The sequence below is a fragment of the Chiloscyllium plagiosum genome, unplaced genomic scaffold, assembly GCF_037043375.1.
Source record: "Chiloscyllium plagiosum isolate Xiang-an unplaced genomic scaffold, Cpla_swu_hap1 HiC_scaffold_8, whole genome shotgun sequence".
Classification (NCBI taxonomy): Eukaryota; Metazoa; Chordata; class Chondrichthyes; order Orectolobiformes; family Hemiscylliidae; genus Chiloscyllium; species Chiloscyllium plagiosum.
In genome coordinates this window covers 85,966,980-85,986,770 of record NW_028270146.1, presented here as the reverse complement: position 1 = coordinate 85,986,770, position 19,791 = coordinate 85,966,980, and the positions used below count along the sequence as shown (strand labels likewise).

Sequence of the window (19,791 nt, the reverse complement as noted above, 5' to 3'; positions counted from 1 at the left end):
ATGCTGGGATTGGTTAAGGCTCAGAAGCTTTAGCAGTCATTTATATCTGTGTAACCATAAAACCATTTAAAGCCATCAACGAAAGTTGGAATCATCCGAAAGCATAAGTGCAGGAATACAGTCTTAACAACACTCAGGAAAAGGAACTGAACTATTAAGAGATGACAGTGATTCAGGATGGTAGCTCAGTGGTCAGTACTGCTGCTTCATATAGCCAGCAGCCCAGATTCAATTCCACCCTCAGGCGACTGCGTGGTTTGCACATTCTCATTTATATGTGGGTTTCCTCCAGATGCTCCAGCTTCCTCCCATTACCCAAAGATGTGCAGATGATGTGGACTGGATATGGTAACTTAATGATAAAAGTAGTGTTGCCAGAGACTTTGGGGTGCAGGTTCACAGTTCCTTGAAGGTAGAGTCACAGGTAGACAGGGTAATTAAGGTGGCATTTGATATGTTTGAATTAATGGGTCAGTGCATTGAGTATAGGTACTGTGGTGTGTTGTGAACAGGACATTGCTGTGTTCAATTCTGGTCTCCCTGCTTTAGGAAAGATGTTGTTAAACCTGAAAGGGCACAGAAAACAAGGATATTCTCAAAACTCGCTAAGGAGGATATTATTGGGGTTTAGAGGGTTTGAGCAAGGCGGAGGAGCTGAATAGGCCTCTTGAGGGAAACTACGTTCACAAGATTTTGTTCACATCTGGCAGGGTTGCTGAGTAATCTGTAGTCACAGCTGCCATGCAACACAGTGTGGTGCAATGTGTCCGTTAATTCCTATTTACCATTGTTGCATGTTATAATACAGGATAGACAGTAGAACATAATCAAAAAAGTAATATGTAGTAAACTTTATTTTTAGTTGTTTGGAACTGAAGTCACATGTATTTCTTCTCCAAGTATGCAGAGTTGAAAATTTCATCTGTTTTAAATAAATATTTGAGGCCCAAACCAGATTGAACTTCAGGTTCTGGTCTGCAATTGCAACAGGCTGCAGTAGCAGATGTGATGTGCATAGATTTCAGTTACAAACCACTATTCAGCCACACGTTAAACCTGTAGTATATGCTTTTGTATAACCACACTTGCATCAACGGAAAATATACCTGATGTTTTCATGTTATTACAATTTCACAAGTACTTTGACTCACTAACATATATCTGAATGCAACCTCTAGAATTTTTGTGGTCACCTTCCATAGTAATTGGACAGTATATGCCAAAATTAACCAGTACATGGATGCTTGACAGCAATATGAAAGAAGCACTAATGGAATAAACAAAATATGAAATTGTAGAAGTAACTACAGCCACAGGTGACCAGTTGCCACAGGTAAGGGGTACTCTGCTAACTACAGAGTATATCACCAAGGAGAAGAGAAGAGGATAGACCAGGAAGATGGCAGGGCAAAACATGGCTAATGTGAAAATTGAAGAGCTGGAAATAAAACCATTCCCATCATCAAGAATAATAGGGATTCAGTGATATACAAGATACTGTAACACCCATTGCTCTGAAAGGCTGCTAATAAAGGGGTAGCTAATTCATTCTCCATTGCCTCAAAAGGTATTTGGTGCATCGCAGTAGAAACATATGCAAGATTTTGTCCTCTTACACCAGGAGCTTCCTGAATTTGCAGGCCACTCCTGTTAAGTTTTCCTACAACAGTAGTTACAGTTTAACATTCAATTTATAGTCCCACAAACAGCAAGTTTAATAAATGACCAGTTAATCTGTTTTTGCCATGTTAGCTGAGGGATACCAATTGTCACAATAGGGACACTATTCTGCCACAGGACTTGTATTGTTATTTGAGGGTACAGGGCCTTGTTTTGATGGCACATTCAAAAGACATTACTTCCAAAAGGAAACACCTGACAGATTGATTCTCTGAAATGACAAGTTTAAATCTTTGTGATTCAGTACCATGAATAAGAAGCATGCTCCAGCTGCTGTTTGTGGAGTGAGCCACAAGGAACATAAGGTTCAATTCCCACTACGATTGAGCTGAACAAAAGAATGCTATAATTAGTTTCAGTCATTCTGTTTTCAGACTTACACAGTCCAATAAACATTGCAAAAACAGAGAAGCAAAATATTGAAGATGCTGGAAACCTAAAATTAAACAACTGGATCACTGGGTCCTAAGTGGTTTAGCTTTAGGAATGATGCAAGAAAAATCATGCTTGTTAAGTAGAAGTCTATTTAAACATGAAAAAAAGTGTAATTGTTGGATAACACCACCTGCAAGTTCCTCTAAGGAACACAGCACCTTGAACATACTTCTTTATAGCAGGATCAAAACCCTGGAATTCCAGGTACTCCAGCACTGGAGTAGGTCATAAGATTTAAGAGTAGAAGCAGGCCATTCAGCCCATCATGTCTGCTCCACTATTTGATGATGGCTGATATGCTCCTCAAACCCATTTTCCTGCCTTCTCCCCATAACCCTTCAACCCAATATCAATTAAAAATCTGTCTAATTCCTCCTCAAATTTACTCACTGTCTCAACATCCAGTAGCTTCATAATAAGGTTGCCCACCATGTGAGCACAATTAGACACTGGCAATTACAGCAATGCATTGCCAACACCACCAACATCCCATGGGAAAATGAACAGGTTTTATCTGACATTCAAAATGTAAGGAAAGCAATCTGATGAAGATATTCTACATATGTTAAGATTTTATATTTTGAAACATCACTAGCTGCTGATAAAGACATTTCTGTACATTGTACTAATTGAATGAGGTGGGGAGCAATTGTAGATAAATTTAGGTGTTTTGCAGATTACTTGCAATTATTTAAAATTCCACACCAAAATTAAGACAGATACAAACCTATCATGTCAACAGCTGGCACAGATCCAAAACAAGTTATCAAACTTTCTAAAAGAAAAAACTGCTCAAGAGGGTTATAGCATTTTGTTTTTCCATAACTTCTAGATTTTCAACATTAGTACGTATTTTCTTATCCTCACTTCTGGATCCTTCACGGTCGTTTAAGGATACCATTGTTTGTGAACTTCTGCCTGTAGCTCAAGTTGAGAAATATGAATCTATGGAACTCAAAACAAAAGTACTATGTACAATCTTTATTTAAAAGCAGTACATAAGAGAAATGTAATTTACACCATTACATTTATTACCAAAAGTAAAAAATAAATTGGATTCATAGTCAAAGAAACCAATGTCAATGAAGAAAGAAATTGGAGCAACTCAACTCTGCATGTGACAAGTTAAATGAATACAGCTCAGTAAATACAAGTACTGCAGTTCTAACAAATTTAAGATCTGCATTTCTCATTTAAATTCATCCCTTTACACCAACTTTCACTCACAAGTAAAAGTCCACGATAGTGTGTTTAGTCTGTACTCTCACCAGAAGGTGAACGTGTGCGTGATCTTACATGATCCCCAGATGCCATAGAGGAATGGCCTCTCTGCTCCTTGGCAGGAACAGGTGATCTACTCTCAGATCGGGATTTGCTACGGCTTCTGCTCCTGGAACGACTGTAGGACTTACGGCCTCTGGAACGAGATCTGGAGGAGCTTCGACTACGGGAACGAGACCTGCTACGAGACCTGAGAGGGGGGAGAACGTAAGAACAAAACAAAGCTTTGAATAACCACAATTCAATATGACTTTATTAAAACTAATTATATAAACAAAAAAAAAGAGGATTGCTGGACAAACTCAGCAGGTCTGGCGGCATCTGTCGCGAGAAAATAGTTAATGTTCGAGGCCTGTTTCAGAACTGATCCAAAGAGTCACTGGATTTTTCCAGTGACTTCAGATCTTCAGCATCCAAAGTTTTTTTGTTTTAACTCGAGAAACAGGCTGGCTCAATTCAGGTCCACCCTGTTTGCATCAAGCCAAACATTGACAAATTTGTCAGACAGAAGTAGTTTTAAACAGCATCAGCTAGGTGATATGCAACAGCAGAATGTATTATCAAAGTGGAACTACATCAGTTTAGGAAATCTGGTCAGCACAGATGAGTTGGACCAAAGGGTTTGCTTCCATGCTATATAAGTGTATAGCTAGCTCAGAGGCTGATCAAATATGTGGGGGGAGAGAGAGAGAGAGAGGGGGAGAGGGGGAGAGGGGGAGAGGGGGAGAGGGGGAGAGGGGGAGAGGGGGAGAGGGGGAGAGGGGGAGAGGGGGAGAGGGGGAGAGGGGGAGAGGGGGAGAGGGGGAGAGGGGGAGAGGGGGAAGAGGGGGAAGAGGGGGGGAGGGGGAGAGGGGGAGAGAGAGAGGGAGAGAGAGAGATTTTATTTTCACATATACCAAAGTAGAGGAATACTGTGAGAGGTGCACAAGTTGCCATTCCCTGGTGCCATCTTAGAATACAAAAGACAGATTAAAAAAACAGAAGCAGAAATAAAAGAAACAGCCAAAAGAGAAATATCCAGATCACTCCTTCAGGAGTCCTTGCTGCCAGAAAAACAACGCAAACACTCAGGTGCCCCAAGTCCCCACAGACAGAACGCCACAACCTCTACTGTCAGGTACCCAGGCCCAGACATGGCCTGGAACTGTACTGCTGCCACTGGAACCTCATCACCATTCTTTGGAGGCAAGGTGGCGCCATCGACCTTGTCACTACTGGTATGATTCCGCACTGAGCTGATCTCGGCAACGCAGCTGCTGGGTCCCAAACTGAATGCTGGGCCCATCATGCTGAAGCAGTCGGGTTTTCATTTTAATAAACACATCCCTGAACTTGTAACTGAAAGCCCAGAAAATGATCTGGAAACATGGGTTCAAATCTCACCATGACAGTTAGTAAGTTAAGAAATACGAAACTTGAAGTTAATTTTTGTGGCTATGAGGCTGTCTTTTAAACAAAAGTAACTGGTCTGTTAAAATCATTACAGGAAGGAAATCTGCCTTCCCCAGTCTGGCCTAGCAATAACTGAGGGTCTGGATAGCAACATGGTTGATGAACTACAATATTTAATAGGGATTAGAAGTGGGCATTAAATGCCAGCCTTGCCAATGTTCGCATTTGTTAAGAGAAAAAAGCTTAAAACTGCTCTTTGAAATGTTTCTATAAAACAATGAAGTAAACTAAGAAACCCAGTTACAATATATTTTTAGTTCATCTGCGTAAAAAATAATCAACCGCTATAGAAGACCTGCACTACAACTCAGGGTAATTACCTGCGCTGTTTACGTTCTTCAACCACCCTGATCTTTCTTCCATTGAGCTCTGTGCCAGACAGCTTATCAAGAGCATTCTTCACATCACTATAGGAAGCAAATTCAACAATTCTAGAAAGAAAAGCATAACAATTTTAATGACCTTGGAATTAAAGATCGGGTTTGCGTTCTTAGCACAAAGCTGATGCTAAATTACAAGTGTTGTGCAGAATGTATGGAGCAAAAGAAAATGTATACTTGTGAATATGTTAAGATTTCTTTACAAATGTTGCCAAACCTTGCTAATCAGTTAATTATGTCATAATCATTTAGCTAAATAGCTTAGCACAACTGGATTGTGAAGTACACTTCAGTGAATGTGGAACTTAAAAGCGTGTACATTATAGAGCTGAACGTGATCTCAGTAATTGATCTGCATTCACAGTCAAACCAGTTTCATTAATAAATTAAAATGGCTGCATAGATGCATTAGCAGAGATCTTGTAACACTTGTTATCCGCAGCCATCAACAGGTTTCAAGGAATAAAATCTCTTGAAACTTACCCTTCATTCATTTTGTGTCTATGCGCATCCGCAAAGGTAACTTCTCCAGCCTGCCTCATAAAATCTTTGAGATCCTATACAAGATCAGATCAGTGAGGTAAATCAAAGCATTTTGCATCTTTCTCTATCAATTTCCAATGAACATCACTGGAAAAGCAAGCAAAAAAAAAAAAAGATGAATCTAATTTCATCAAAATTTATATTACCTTCCTGTACAATTCCCTAGGCTATTCAACCAGCCAAATGTAACAAGTGTTCGCAGAGGCACCACCACGACTGAAGACCAGATGGTTCTCTTCACCACCCGCTTGACTGACACTACCCATTCGAAGGGAGCCTTCCCGGACATCACCCTCCCTTAAAGGCAGACTCGGGCAATGCCATAGGAACAGGGATTGCTACTCTTGCGCCGTGACCAAGGACTTCTCGCCTCACTCCAATCGAGCTTCCAAACAACCCTACCAGCGAATTTCTCCCAATCAAGGACCTCGCATTTTACAGCAGGCTCTCAGAACTCTCCACTTTAGGACACCTTGTTATCATTTTCAGGGATGCAGCAAGGTAAATGGCACTAAACCCAGTGCCCAGTGTTGGTCAGACCACCACAACACAGATTTAGATCATCAATTGACAAAGGTAGGAGCAGATTGGCATTTCAACTAGGCCCAAGAGACCAAGGCACAGCGAATAGGAAAACCAACGGCACTCCACGTCACAAGGCCAACGACACGAGAGGCTGGTAAATAAAGGTTTTAACACTTGGTTAAATTTCAAAAACAAACTGAATGAACAGACATTTTAGTTTCAAGGTTAGTAGGCAATCAAGGTTTTTTTTTATAGTTAATGTTAACTACTCGAATTAAAGGAGTGGTACTTAATTTTGGATGACAAATCAAAATTAAAGCCATTGATTCAGAGGATAAGCTTGTTTTCAAATGTCCCCCCTCCCCCCCCCCCCCCCCCCTCGTCAAAGGTGCTAATTTCTACTGGAGTATAATTAATTTGAGCTAATTCTTACTGAAGTACAGTTTGTTTGCTGGTAGTTCCTTGCCAACCACTTCATGTGGAAGCCTGGACAGTTGCCAGCAAGGAATTCATTCAGGGGGCAAAGTTGCAGGGGAGAGATGGAGATGGTAGGGTGGCAGGCAAAGCCAAGCCCTATCACATTCTCATACATGTATTCAAACACTTTCCAGCAAGAACTACTGGACAAGGATCTCTGGCTTTTTTTTTTCCTCCACTCTCTAACACTATTCCTTGTATGCTGTTGCAGTCATACAACTTAACAAAAGACCAGGTATCTCAGTCTGTGCTGCTCAAAACCACACGTCAACTTTCGTCCATAACGAGTCACTTGGGCATTCATAGTCATTGTTAAATACATTTAAGAAAAGAAAGCCAGGTTGATACATGGGACTAACAAATCCCAAAAAATACGACAGGACTCTAAACAAATGGAAAAGTCTACTTTACCCTAAGCCCAGACATTGACATTAAGTATAGCACCTTTGACTGCAGTTTTTCGATTATGTAAAGACAGAGAAATGGCAAATATTAATCATCTGATAACACTTTATTAAGAGCCATTTTCTCAAAAAAGGCCATGCATTTCAGAAGATAAACAAACTGACATTACTGAATTATATGCATTTTTGTTTCAGGCAAATTTGTCAACCCTTAAGATTAAAAATTCCCACAAGTTTATCTGTCAGCAGTTCACATTGTTATACAATCCTATCACAATTAGTCGCATCACATATAATGTTTCTACTGCTAGCTAGTTACATTCCTTTTGGAAGGAACTGTTCCAACACAATTAATACCAACTTGTTGAGAACCACTTTTGGTTCTCCTAAATCGTGTTACTGTTTAAACATACCAGACAATTTGTTTGACTGTTTCTTTCTACTCAGGCTGGATTCATTGTTTGTATTTAACAGTTGTGGCTAGTTTCTCAGGAATGCAGCAGCGATACAGTATTACACCTATGTCTACACCATAAAATGACTCTTAAGTTAACCTTGAAAACTCGACTTCAAGTGAAACTGATACTGTTTAATTGTATCACTTATTTGTTCTAACAAATTACACGAAAGTAGTTTCATAACATACCTGCCAGCTAACTCTGGAAGACAAGTTCTCAACAATCACTCTGTTTTCTGTACGAATTGGAGGCCCATTTCTGAAACAAACAATGATTATACTTTACAGAACCACAGGCAAAAAAGGTACTTGGTTCTGGAGACAGCAGACCTAGGAAATAGTAAACAGAATAAAGTTTTCTGCATTTCAGATTAGATTAGATTCCCTACAGTGTGGAAAGAGGCCTTTCGACCCAACCAGTCCACACCGACCCTCTGAAGAGTAACCCACCCAGACCCATCTCCCTCCAACTAACGCACCTAACACTATGGGCAATTTAGCATGGCCAATTCACCTGACCTGCACATCTTTGGAGTGTGGGAGGAAAGCGGAGCACTCGGAGGAAACACATGCAGGCACGGGGAGAATGTCTGCGGGGAGTTGCACAGTCACCCGAGGCTGGAATCGAACCTGGGACTCTGACGCTGTGAGGCAGCAGTGCTAACTACTGAGTCACCATGCCGCCAGCCATTCTACAGAATTATATTTTTAAACACGAACGCAGCTCAAAACTTTTTATTTTCAGTTGGTGAATTATGCATAATACTCAGCTGTAAGACTGAAGTTTACCCATGTGGAGTACTGACAAATCTTTTCCTCCTCATCATAGACACAGGAACTCTGGTTTCAACAAAAAATGTTTGTCATAAATGCAGCATCAAGATGAGTCCATTTGAACAAACAATCCCAGCCTAGTGTGAGTTTACAGACTGTCTGCCATCAGAATACTCAATGTTAAAACAACACAGCTATCACTATCTTCACCCAACATAGAGTACTCAGTTTCTAATCAAGTCACTTCAGCATAGGGCAATGATTTTTGATCCTGATTCTGGTAAAGTCAACAGTAGAAAACAACACAACCCAGATCAGTATTTCTAGGAATTAAGGCCGGGACCTTTCACGTCCATATGGCTGAATACTATGCTGATCCTTGAACGATTGCATGCAATATCTGCACTTTGGTAATGAAGAAAGAAAGAAGTTCAATATTGCCACCGGATGAAAGATTTAGCATTTACTTTTTTTTGGACAACGATAAATATATTTATGAAAAGGAGATATGCACTAAAGTTTGGTGCATGATTTCATATAACTAAAATATACTCAACTTGACATGATGTACACATTAAGGGCAACATTTACATTATAACTGTAATATTTTCCAATATTCTCAAACTTAAAAAGGATCCACGGACTCACCTTCCTCCACTTCGTTGATAACTCTGGCTAAAGCGACCTTGATAACGTCCCCCTCCTCCTCGACCCCCTCGATTGCGTGCTCTGGCATGCTCAACTGTCACTCTGCAAGAAAACACTTGTTTATACATCTGAAAACAATGCAGTTACTAAATCAGTCTTCTGGTTTTTGAGGATTGGAGACATAGGAGTGAAGCAGTTACCTTTCATTGCATAACTCTTTTCCATCCAGTTCATAAACTGCATCTTCAGCATCCCTGTAATCTTCAAACTCCTGAAAAAAAAAAATTCACATTCCAGGTTTCCTTGTTCCCAACAGCATGGAAGTAAAACTTTTTACCCTGGTCCAAATATTACTCCAAATTACCAGTTAAGGTCGATTCTAATACAAAACAATTCTTGTCTGTGGAAAAGACTAAGAGGTGTGGCTACTCATAAGGAAGTGTCTATACCTCTGGAGGCTTCTCCCTTTGCTTCTCATACAAAAGAAAGATCTAAGTTTGCACGAAAGAGTGACTCACCAGTAGATCAAAGGTAGCAAAGTTACATTCACCATCCTAAAATCTGTACAGATTTTAAATTAGGTCAGCAATATTATTGGATTGCAAAGGATTGCAAACACCAGGTTATAGTCCAACAGGTTTAATTGGAAGCACACTAGCTTTCGGAGCGACGCTCCTTCATCAGGTGATTGACTCCGAATCATTCTTAAAACAAACTTACCACAAATCCAAAGCCATTTTTCAGATCAATTTCCTTAATTCGTCCATATCCTCTGAAGAATCTTTCCACATTTTTTTCAGTGGCATAAGGGCTCAGTCTTCCAATGAATACTCGAGCACTCATTCTTGCTGACCTAGGGTACAACTGACAAACAAAAACAATGAAATCAAACCTGGAATACCATCTGTCAAGTCAACATTTCTTTTTAAAAGACAGACATTGCAAAGTCAAAAACCGAAGATAATGCTCTAAAGCTTAGTCACAAACAGATTTTTTAAATGTCCTAGAGAAAGCTTTGAATTTAGGGAGTGAGACGTGCCACCTAATACTGAAATCTGGCAACAGTAAAAAGATGCAGTCTCCCATTAAAGATAATTGTGAATTGCGATGTCAGCAAGTGGGGCATTTTACTTAAAGTACAAAAGACATAGCCATAATAGATTTTCATCTCAAAGATCGTTCTAAACACAGAATGAATAGACATGAATACAGCAGGACTAGGATAGCTTGGAATAGCTTTAAAACACTTTCTTAAATTGGAAACAACAACATAACATCAACCACCTTCCCCCACCATTACTGTATAGAGAGACAAAACAAAAACATGTCACAGATAAGCAGAACTTTTTTTCTGTTTTAAAACCATACAAGGTGTTCAAACGATTGCATTTTAACATTAGATTAAATCATTCCAGGGCTGGAAATTCTGGCATGAAAACTCTGGCACTTTAACTAATAACTTATTTTTTTTAAAAAAAATATCAATCTTTAAAAGTACCTTATCACTGACCTCGGTTCTTTTCGCGTCGCAAGGATTAGAAATGAAACGCCAAAGCAAAAACACGGGATTCCTGGGGAAACGCAAAAGCAAAAAGCAACGCAAGTTTGTGACACCCCTCGCAATATCCACACAGAACCTGTGCCTGCAAAGAGGCTGGCTGGTGGGGCGCGGGGTGCACAAAAATAATTCCACCAAAAAGATAGAGAGAGATAGAGAGAGATAGAGAGAGAGAGGGGAGTGACTGTGGCTGGTGTTTGGAAACAATGGCCAATGCGGTGCAGTGCGGCTCCAGGCTCCTGTGCGGCCCTCGAGCGGCCTGACGAGGCCCCGGCGCCGAACAATAACCCGACGACGACAACAACACCACCACCCACCACACGACAACCCCCAAAAAGCAGACCCCCGCTGCTGGTCTCGGTAATCTCGGGGGCATCCGTTCCCCACTCCCAGACCTCACTTACTATTTGCTGCTCTTTACTTACTTACTTACTCACTCCTTCACTCGCTGCCTGTGTGTGTCTCTCGCGCGCGATCTCTCTCTCAGACGACGCAACTTCTGCTTCTTCTCCTTCTCCACCGCCGCCGCCGCAAACCGCAACCTCGCCTCAAAATGGAGGCCACGCCTGCGCAGCGGGATCGCCTCCCGCCCTCGCTCTGTGCCGTCACTTCCGGGATGCCGCCACGGAGACCGTCACCATGGAGACTGCACCCGCGGGGAGGGGGTGGTGAGCATTTGGCCCAACGACAATCCCGGATTGTTTACCCGTCCCCTCCTCTCCTCCTTCGTCCGTCCATATTTTGCCCCCAGCATTTTTCCATCCCGGCTCCAAGTTCGCCTCCTCCTGTCCTTTCTCCCCACCCCTTCCCCCTCACTGCCCCCCCCAACTTCATCCATCCCCATCCCCTCCTCCTCCCCTCTCCCCATACCTGCTCCCCATCCCCACCCCCGCCCCCACCCTCACCCTCACCCTCACCCTCATCCATCCCCACCTCCACCCTCTCCCCATACCTGCTCCCCATCCCCACCCCCGCCCCCACCCTCACCCTCACCCTCACCCTCATCCATCCCCACCTCCACCCTCTCCCCATACCTCCTCCCCATCCCAATCCCCTCCTCTCAATCACTACAGGTTCGCCTTCAACACTATAATCCTAACCAAACTAATCTCCAAAGTCTGAGACCTCCATCTTTGCCCTCTGCAACTAGATACTTCCTGATCCATAGACAGCAATCACTCCCTCCCCTTCCCCTGGCAGCCTTGTCTCTGCTTCCCTCTTCCTCCCCCCCCCCCCCCAGCATTCTCGCCTCCTCCCTTCTCCACTCACTCCTCCACTTAATCTCATTTGGTCTCCTCCCTCCCCCCCTTCCCCTTTCCTTCACTTCCCACCCCGCTGCCTCCCTCCCTCTCCCGTCCTTTCCACTTCCCTCACCTCACCCTTTCCTCTTCCTTCCCCTTCTCTTTTCCTTCCTTCCCTCCCCCTTCCTTCACTCTCACCTCTTCTTCCCTCTTCAACCCCCACCTTTCCTCCTCTTTCTGTGCTTGTGGTTCATACCTCTTAATTCCTTTATTATCTATTTCAGATTTAAAATTAACTGATGTAGCATTAACTGCCAATTGTGAAATGGAATTCCATACATCTACCATCCTTTGTGTGCTTCCTAACAGCCTGGCCCTAATTTTTAGACTATGACTGCTAGTCCTTGAAACCCCAATCAGAAGGAATAGTTTATTAATTTGTAGACTTCAATCAGATCACACCTTAACCTCCTAAATTCTGCAGAAAACAAGTCTAATTTGTATAACCTCTCTTTATGACTTAATCCCTTAAATCCAGGTATTATTCTGTGCCAATACGTCCTTCCGAAGGTGTTGTCCTTGGATCAGCTCAAAATACTGCAAGTGGGATCTAACCAGGGTTTTGTATGACTGCAACATAACTTGGGCTCCTGTCCACTAAATATAAAGGCCCAGAATTCCATTTGGTTTCTTGATTATTTTCTGCATCTGTTTGTGACATTTTAAAGATCTGTGCATCTGAATTCCCAAGCCTCTTTGCACAGCCACTATATTGAACTTCATACCATCTAAAAAATACTCTGATTTAACACACACTCATTTATGCTCAATGAGTCATTGAAGGCTACAATTGGCCAGAAACTGCCAATCAAATAAATACTGTAGCAACAAGAGGAGTCTGAGGGTAGAAATTCTGCAGTGCACTTACTCCTCATGCTTGCCCACTATCCACGAACCTGTCAGGAGTGCAAAGGAGTACTCCCCATTTGCTTGGATAAGTGCAGCTCCAACACTGAAGAAGCTTGACACCATCCAGGACAGAGTAGCCTGCTTGGTTTCAACATCTAATCTCTCTTTCCCCCCCCCCCCCCCCCAACAGTGACAGCACAGCGTAACATCTCCAAGATCAACTGCAGCAGCTTACTGAGGTTCATCCGACATCACCTTTCAAACCTGTGATCTTTACAACCCACAAGAACAAGGTCAATGGATGCACGAGTATATATATTGTCTGTAACTTTTCCTCCAAGCCGCAGGCTATCCTGATTTGGAAACAGATCACTGTGCCTTCGCTGTTGCTGTGTCAAAATCCTGGAACACCATTTCTAATATCACTGCGGACTCCATGGACTGCAGCAATTTACCACCGTCACATTTTAAGGTTAATCAAATCTGGTCTGGCCAACGGCATTTTAAACTTTTATTAGAGGTTGAGGTGTGCAGTTCAGTTGAAGGGAAGTCCAAACAAAAAATGAAAACGAAACGAGAGAACAGAGCTGCAGGATAGTGAAGAGGTGAACGATAATCAAAGTGAGGGGTAGAAAAAATGCAGACAAATGCAGCAAAGATTAGAACCAGAGAGAGTAATAATGGTTAAAAAAAAAGTTAAAACTTCAGGCTCTTTACCTGAATGCACACAGCATTTGTAACAGACAAATGAGTTGACAGCACAAATAAAAAATGGTAAGACTTGATAAGCTGTTGTAGAAATGTAGTTACAGAGTGACCAAGACTTGGAAATCAATATTTAAGAGTGTTCCACACTTCAGAAGAATAAGTAAAAAGGAAAACGAGGTGTGCTAGCTTTGTTACTAAAGAAAGGTTTCAGTGCAATGGTGTATTAGTTTGGGTGGAAATAAGAAATAAGGAATGGCGAGGGCAAGAAGCTATGCGTAGAAATCATCTATGGGCACTCAAAAAGTTCCCTCAGTGTAGGACAACCTATAAATCAGGAAATAATGGATACATATAAGAAGGACACTACAATTTTATCATGGGTGATTTAAAGTGCAGATTGAGTAGGGTATTCAGTGAGGTGTGGGTGACATTGAGGAGGTGAGAACACATTTCTAGCGTCCATCAGGGATTGGTTCTTAGAATTGTATATTGCAGAACTGATCCAGAAACAGGCTATTTTACTGCGTGGGAGAGCAACTCTGGCCTCAAACCAGTGCTGCCCACTTGAATAAGGACATTAGCAGAGGTATGAAGGAATAGTTGTCTAAATCGGGCTGGGAAAACAGAGCTAGGGTAAAGTTTGTGGATGAGAAGTGACAGTTCAGCAGCTATTGCATAAAGCTCAACAAAGATTTATCAATCAAAAAGAAAGACTCAATGAGAATTGGTGAACCTCCTGTGGTTAACAGACAATCAAGGAGAGTATTCAGTCAAAAATTAAGGCATATAAATTGGCAAAAACTAGTATTTACTGAAGGATTGGGAATTTTTAGAAACTAACAATGGAATACTTAAAAGCTTATGAAGGAGAAATTGATTATCAAATTAAATTGATAAAAAATATAAAAACAAACAGCTAGACTTTCAATGGGTACATAAAAAGGAGTGGAGCTAAATTAGGCATGGAACCCTTGGAGGATGCAATTGGGGAATTGATAACAGGGAACGGGGAAATGGCAGATAATTCAAACTGATATTTTGCATCAGCCTTCACAATGGATCACAAAGGTAACAGCTAAGTAAGGTGCTAATGGGAAGAAAGGTCTAGTATCAGAGGAACAAAGTATTTGACAAAATAATGCAACTAAAGGCTAAAAGTCACCAGGACCAGAATCCAAGGGTTTTAAAGTAAGTGACTGCAGAGGTACTGGAGGCATTGGTTATAATATTCCAAAACTGGATTCCAGGAGTGTTTCAAAGGATTTGAAAATGTGTCTTCGCTGTTCACAAAGGGAAGGAAACAGAAAACCGGAAACTATGAAGGTCAGTTAGTCTAACATCTATAATTGGGATAATTGTAGAGTCTATTGTCAAGGAAGTAGTAGTAGGACAATTAGGAAAGTTTGACCCAATCAAATAAGTCATATGGTTTCATGAAAGGGAAATTCTGTTTTATAAATTGGGTAACAGGGAAAGCAAATGGAATGTGGACCTTTAAAGGGATTGAGTATAAAACTGGAGAAGTTTTGCTAGAACTATACAAGTCACTAGTCAGATCACAGCTGGAACACTATGAACAGTTTTGGGCCCCTTTGGGTAAAGCTATAAAGATATTGGAGGCAGTCCAGTGAATGTTCACTCGGCTGACACCAGGCATGGCATATGAGGAGAGGTTAAGTAGATTGGGTCTGTACTTATTGTAATATAGAAGAATGAGGGGTTATCTTAGCGAAGCATAGATGATTCTTAAGGGACTTGACAAGGTAAATGCAGAAAACCTGTTCTCCATTGTGGGAAAGTCTAGGACCAGAGGGATAATCTGAGAATTAGGGGTTGCACATCTGATGACATAAACGAGGGGGACTTTATTCTGAGGATTGTCAATCTGTGGAATTCTTTACTGTCGAGGCTGGGTCATTAAGTACATTCAAAGTTGAAGTAGACGGAGCTGCAGGATAAGGGAATTACTAAGGGAATTGAAAGATTATGAGAAAAAGTGGAGTTGAGAATTCAGATTATCCACAATCTCTGTGAATGGCAGAACAGCCTTGGTGGGCTGAATATGACTTCTCTTCTGACTGAGGCTAGAGACTGCAAATCTGCTGATAAAATGCTCTGTGGGAGTTGACCCCCAAGCTCTTTGACCATCTTTCTACTGCATTTCTGTTTAATAAAAAGAATATAAAGGCATTGTTGAGTAAACCAGAATTACTGTTTGGTAATGTAAAGGCACTTTTCTATTCAACTCTACAACTATGGAAAGGGCAGGGACAGTTTACTGCATAAAGCAAGGTGCAGGATAAAATTCAGTTGGGCAAGACATTAACAGACTTTATTGTCCCATTTTGAAATTTGTGGGAGGACATGCAATTCGTTTGGGAGAGATCACCCCAGTACTTCCATTGAAGGTAGAATAAGCAGTTTGTCTTTGCCAACGTGGAAGCTAACATCTATTCCTGCTCTCAAAATGACGTGATGGTGAGGCACAGATGCAGTTGTTATTCCAGATATTTACTAGTTGGAATATTACCTTTACTCCCCAGGTGTCATTGACATGATTTCATGCATGAGAGACAACAGTTGTACTTCAAAGCTAAATGCTATTTTGCTTCTGTTGCATTTGAAATGTTATTTATATAAATAACAATTGAGTGGTCTGCCTTATGGATCTTTGACTACAATACAGTTCATTGCAGGAGGTCATTTTCTGTTTAGGAAGGTGAGCAGACTCAAATTTCATCGAGCATCATGGGTGCAGGTGCTTACTTGTTTGCCTGCTCAAATTAAATTGTGCAGGGATTTTCAAAGAAAATTTAGTGCTCACTGCTAAAGCCACTCAGTGATTATTTTTCTTTACAGATTTGGATGTCTCAGCTTATATCTCCCAGTAGTCTTCCATATTCCCTGATGACTCATTGTGAGCCCACAATAGTAACTTTAACAAACTACATTCGGCACGGTGGTTCAGTGGTTAGCACTGTTGCATCACAGCGCCAGGGTCCCAGGTTTGATTCCAGCCTCGGGTGACTGTCTGTGTGGACTGTGTACATTCTCCCTGTGTCTGCGTGGGTTTCCTCCAGGTACTCTGGTTTCCTCCCGCAGTCCAAAGATGTGTAGGTTAGGTGAATTGGCCATGCTAAATTGCCCATAGTGTTGTGTGCATTAGTCAGAGGGAGATGGGTCTGGGTGGGTTGCTCTTCGGAGGGTCGGTGTGGATTTGTTGGGCTGAAGGGCTTCTTTCCACACTGTAGGGAATCTAATCTACATTCATGATTATATTGCTGATCCCCCACAGAGGCACTTGTTCAAAATTAAATGTTCTTTGTGACATCCTAATTTTGAAACTTTCAATTCAACTTCATGATTATCAATTTCCAAACTCTTAGGTTGTTTTCACAGTAGGGTCTCCTGAATTTAACAGTTCCTGATTTACAACAACTGTTCTCTCCCAAATAAGTGTAGGGCATCTACTACCCACATTCCTGCCCTACCGCTGGAAATTAGTGACATAACATTTCAATCTCACTAGATACACAACCCATTGATTGTCCAAAACAACTTATTTCAATGGCTGAGAGGTAAAGGCAGAGAACAGAAAGCTATTCACATGAGGTGAAGGGTACATAATCCTCTTGTTCATATCCTCCAAACATTTATTTTTAACTATTTGATACTGTCAACCAGAACAACATTGATTTCTCTACATCTGAGCTTAGGAAAGCATATGCCAAATATACTTCCAAAATGGAATTGGCTGGATCTGTTAGCTAAACAAAAAAAGACTTGCATTAATGTAGTGTTGAGTACACAGCACAGTGGAACCATTGAAGTATTTCTGAAAACTAATCACTATTGCACTGTAGAAAACACTAATTTCCACACAAGTCCCCACAAAAGGCAATGCATTAATGACCATATAAACTGCTTCTGCCATGTTGATTGAGTAGTAATTATCACCCTTACACCAGGGTACGGTTGCCTGCTCTTCTTCAAAACATTGCCATGGGATCTTTGACATCAATGTTTTAAAAAAGAAGACACAGCATTAGCCCATACAATGAACTGCCCTGACAGTGCAGCACTCACTCAATCCTGTACTGGAATGTTACTGATTCTGCCTCTGGAGTGGGAATGGAACCTCTAGCCTCTGACAGAGGGAAGGTCCCAAGAACTTGACAGAATCTGCAGTCTTCCTCCTCTTGGCAGATTGATACCTATTTTTAGGAACAGTTGTAGATTATTTAAGCCTAAATCTGCTCTCCAATTATGATTAATCATCCACTTAAATACATTTACAACATGCTATCCCCACATCTTTTAGTTATTAAACAAAATCAAAAAACTGCAGATATTGGAAACGTGAAATAAGCACAGGGAATGCAGGAGAAACTCAGGAGGCCTGGCAGCATCTGTGGAGACTGAAAGAGTTAATATTTGAATCTGGCATGACTCCTGTTCAGAACTCCTTTATGTCACTAAGAGACTTCTAAGTACCAATCTCTACTTCAAACATACTCAATAATAGGTTTTCCACAGTCCTCTAAGGTAGGAACATCCATAGATTTAGAAGAGTGAAAAAAATCCTCGTCTTAACCTACGTGGCTTCACTCTTACTTTTAAAATTGTCTCCTCTGGTTCCAGACTCCCAACTATCTTACCAATATTCACTCTGACTATCCCTTAAAGAATTTATAGACTTCAATGAAATCACCTATCATTCTACAAAAGAGAATACCATCTTCCCAATTTCTCTTCAGAGGACAGTTACACCATCTCATGAACCTGTCTAGTGAATAATTATTGCACTCACTAATTAAGTATATCATTCTTTAGGCAATGGCACCAAGTAAAGTCTAACCAAGGTTTTATGTAAACGAAGCCAAATTTTAGTATTTCTATACTCCAAACTTAGTAGTAAAGACTTACATACCATTAGCCTTTCCAATTGCTTGTACCACTACATATTAGCCTTTAGTGACTTATTATCGAGCACACCCAAGTCCCGTTGCCATAAATAGACAAGATCTTTTCCCTGGAGTAGGGGAGTCCAGAACTAGAGGGCATAGGCTTAGTGTGAGAGAGGAAAGTTTTAAAAGTGACCTAAGGGGTAACTTTTCCATGCAGAGGGTGGGCATGTATGGAATGAGCTGCCACAGGAAGTGGTGGAGGCTGGTAAAACTGTTAACATTTAAAAGGCATCTGTATGGGTATATGAATAGGAAGGGTTTAGAGGGATATGAGCCAAGTGCTGGCAAATAGGAATAGATTAGTTGAGGATATGTGGTCAATCTGGATGAGTTGGACCAAAGGGTATGTTTCCATGCTGTACACCTCTATGACTATAAAAGCCTTCTGAAAATCTAAGTTTACAACATTCAACAATTCCCTCTTACATACAAACTTGAAGTAGGCCATTTGGCCCCCATTGAGCCTGTCCAACAAACAAAATGATCGTGGCTGGTCTGTGATAGCACTAGAGAGGCTACGAGGAGGTTCACCAGGGTGTTGCCTGGGTTGGAGAAACTGAGCTATAAGGAAACACTAGTTAGGCTTGGATTGTTATCTTTGGAGTAGAGATGACTGAGGGGGTACATGATTGAAGTGTATAAAATTATGAGGGGTATGGACAGGATGAAAAGAGAGCAATAGTTCCCCTTAGTTGAGGGGTGAATCACACGAGGGCATAGTTTTAGGCTAAGGGGCAAGAGATTCAGAGAGGATTTAAAAACACTTTTAACTCAGAGGTGGTGGGAATCTGGAATGCACTGGCTGGATATTTGTATGAGCACTTGAAATATGATAATATTCAAGGGTATGGGACAAGTGCAGGAAATTGGGATTAGCGTGCCTTTAGTTGTAGTTAAATCGGTGCAGACTCAACTGGCTGAAGGGCTTTTCTAGACTGTATGATTCCATTGTTTTGAATTTCACATTTCCATCTGCTCCCATAATCTTTGAGTCCCATATCCAACAAGAATCCACTTATGTCCACCTTAAATGGGTTCACGAAGGGCAGGTCATGCTTAACTAATCTACTGGAATGTTATGAAGACATTCTGAGCACAGTGGACAATGGGGACCTAATAATGTGGTGTATCTAGATTTCGAAAAGGCATTTGACAAGGTGTTGTACAAAAGGCTGCTGCATACAATAAAGATGCAAAGTGTTACGGGCAATATATTAGCATGGAGAGAGGATTGGTTATCTAATAGGAAACAAAGTGGGGATAAATGAGTGCTCTTCTGATTGGAAATCAGTGACTAGTGGTGTGCCTCAGGGATCAGTGTTGGGCACATAATTATTCACAATAAATTTCAC

At 41.3% G+C, this 19,791-nt stretch overlaps 1 protein-coding gene across 5 annotated transcripts; it reads right to left on the bottom strand.

Moving 5' to 3' along the window:
• Nucleotides 1-3,081: 3,081 nt before the first annotated feature.
• On the bottom strand, nt 3,082-11,198 carry LOC122553786 (serine/arginine-rich splicing factor 5-like). Of its 5 annotated transcripts, none has more exons than XM_043698104.2 (8): nt 11,044-11,198; nt 9,777-9,920; nt 9,257-9,327; nt 9,057-9,158; nt 7,824-7,893; nt 5,712-5,785; nt 5,169-5,279; nt 3,082-3,586 (listed from the first exon to the last, which is right to left on the bottom strand). In XM_043698104.2, exons 2-8 carry the CDS (start codon nt 9,897-9,899, stop codon nt 3,367-3,369), a joined length of 771 nt encoding a protein of 256 aa, XP_043554039.1. In that variant the 5' UTR covers nt 9,900-9,920; nt 11,044-11,198; the 3' UTR covers nt 3,082-3,366. The 5 variants fall into 5 exon arrangements, with proteins under 5 accessions (XP_043554039.1, XP_087846199.1, XP_043554038.1 ...); XM_087990073.1 differs by having other exon boundaries at nt 11,048-11,184; XM_043698103.2 differs by having other exon boundaries at nt 11,040-11,182.
• Between the last annotated feature and the right edge of the window lie 8,593 nt (nt 11,199-19,791).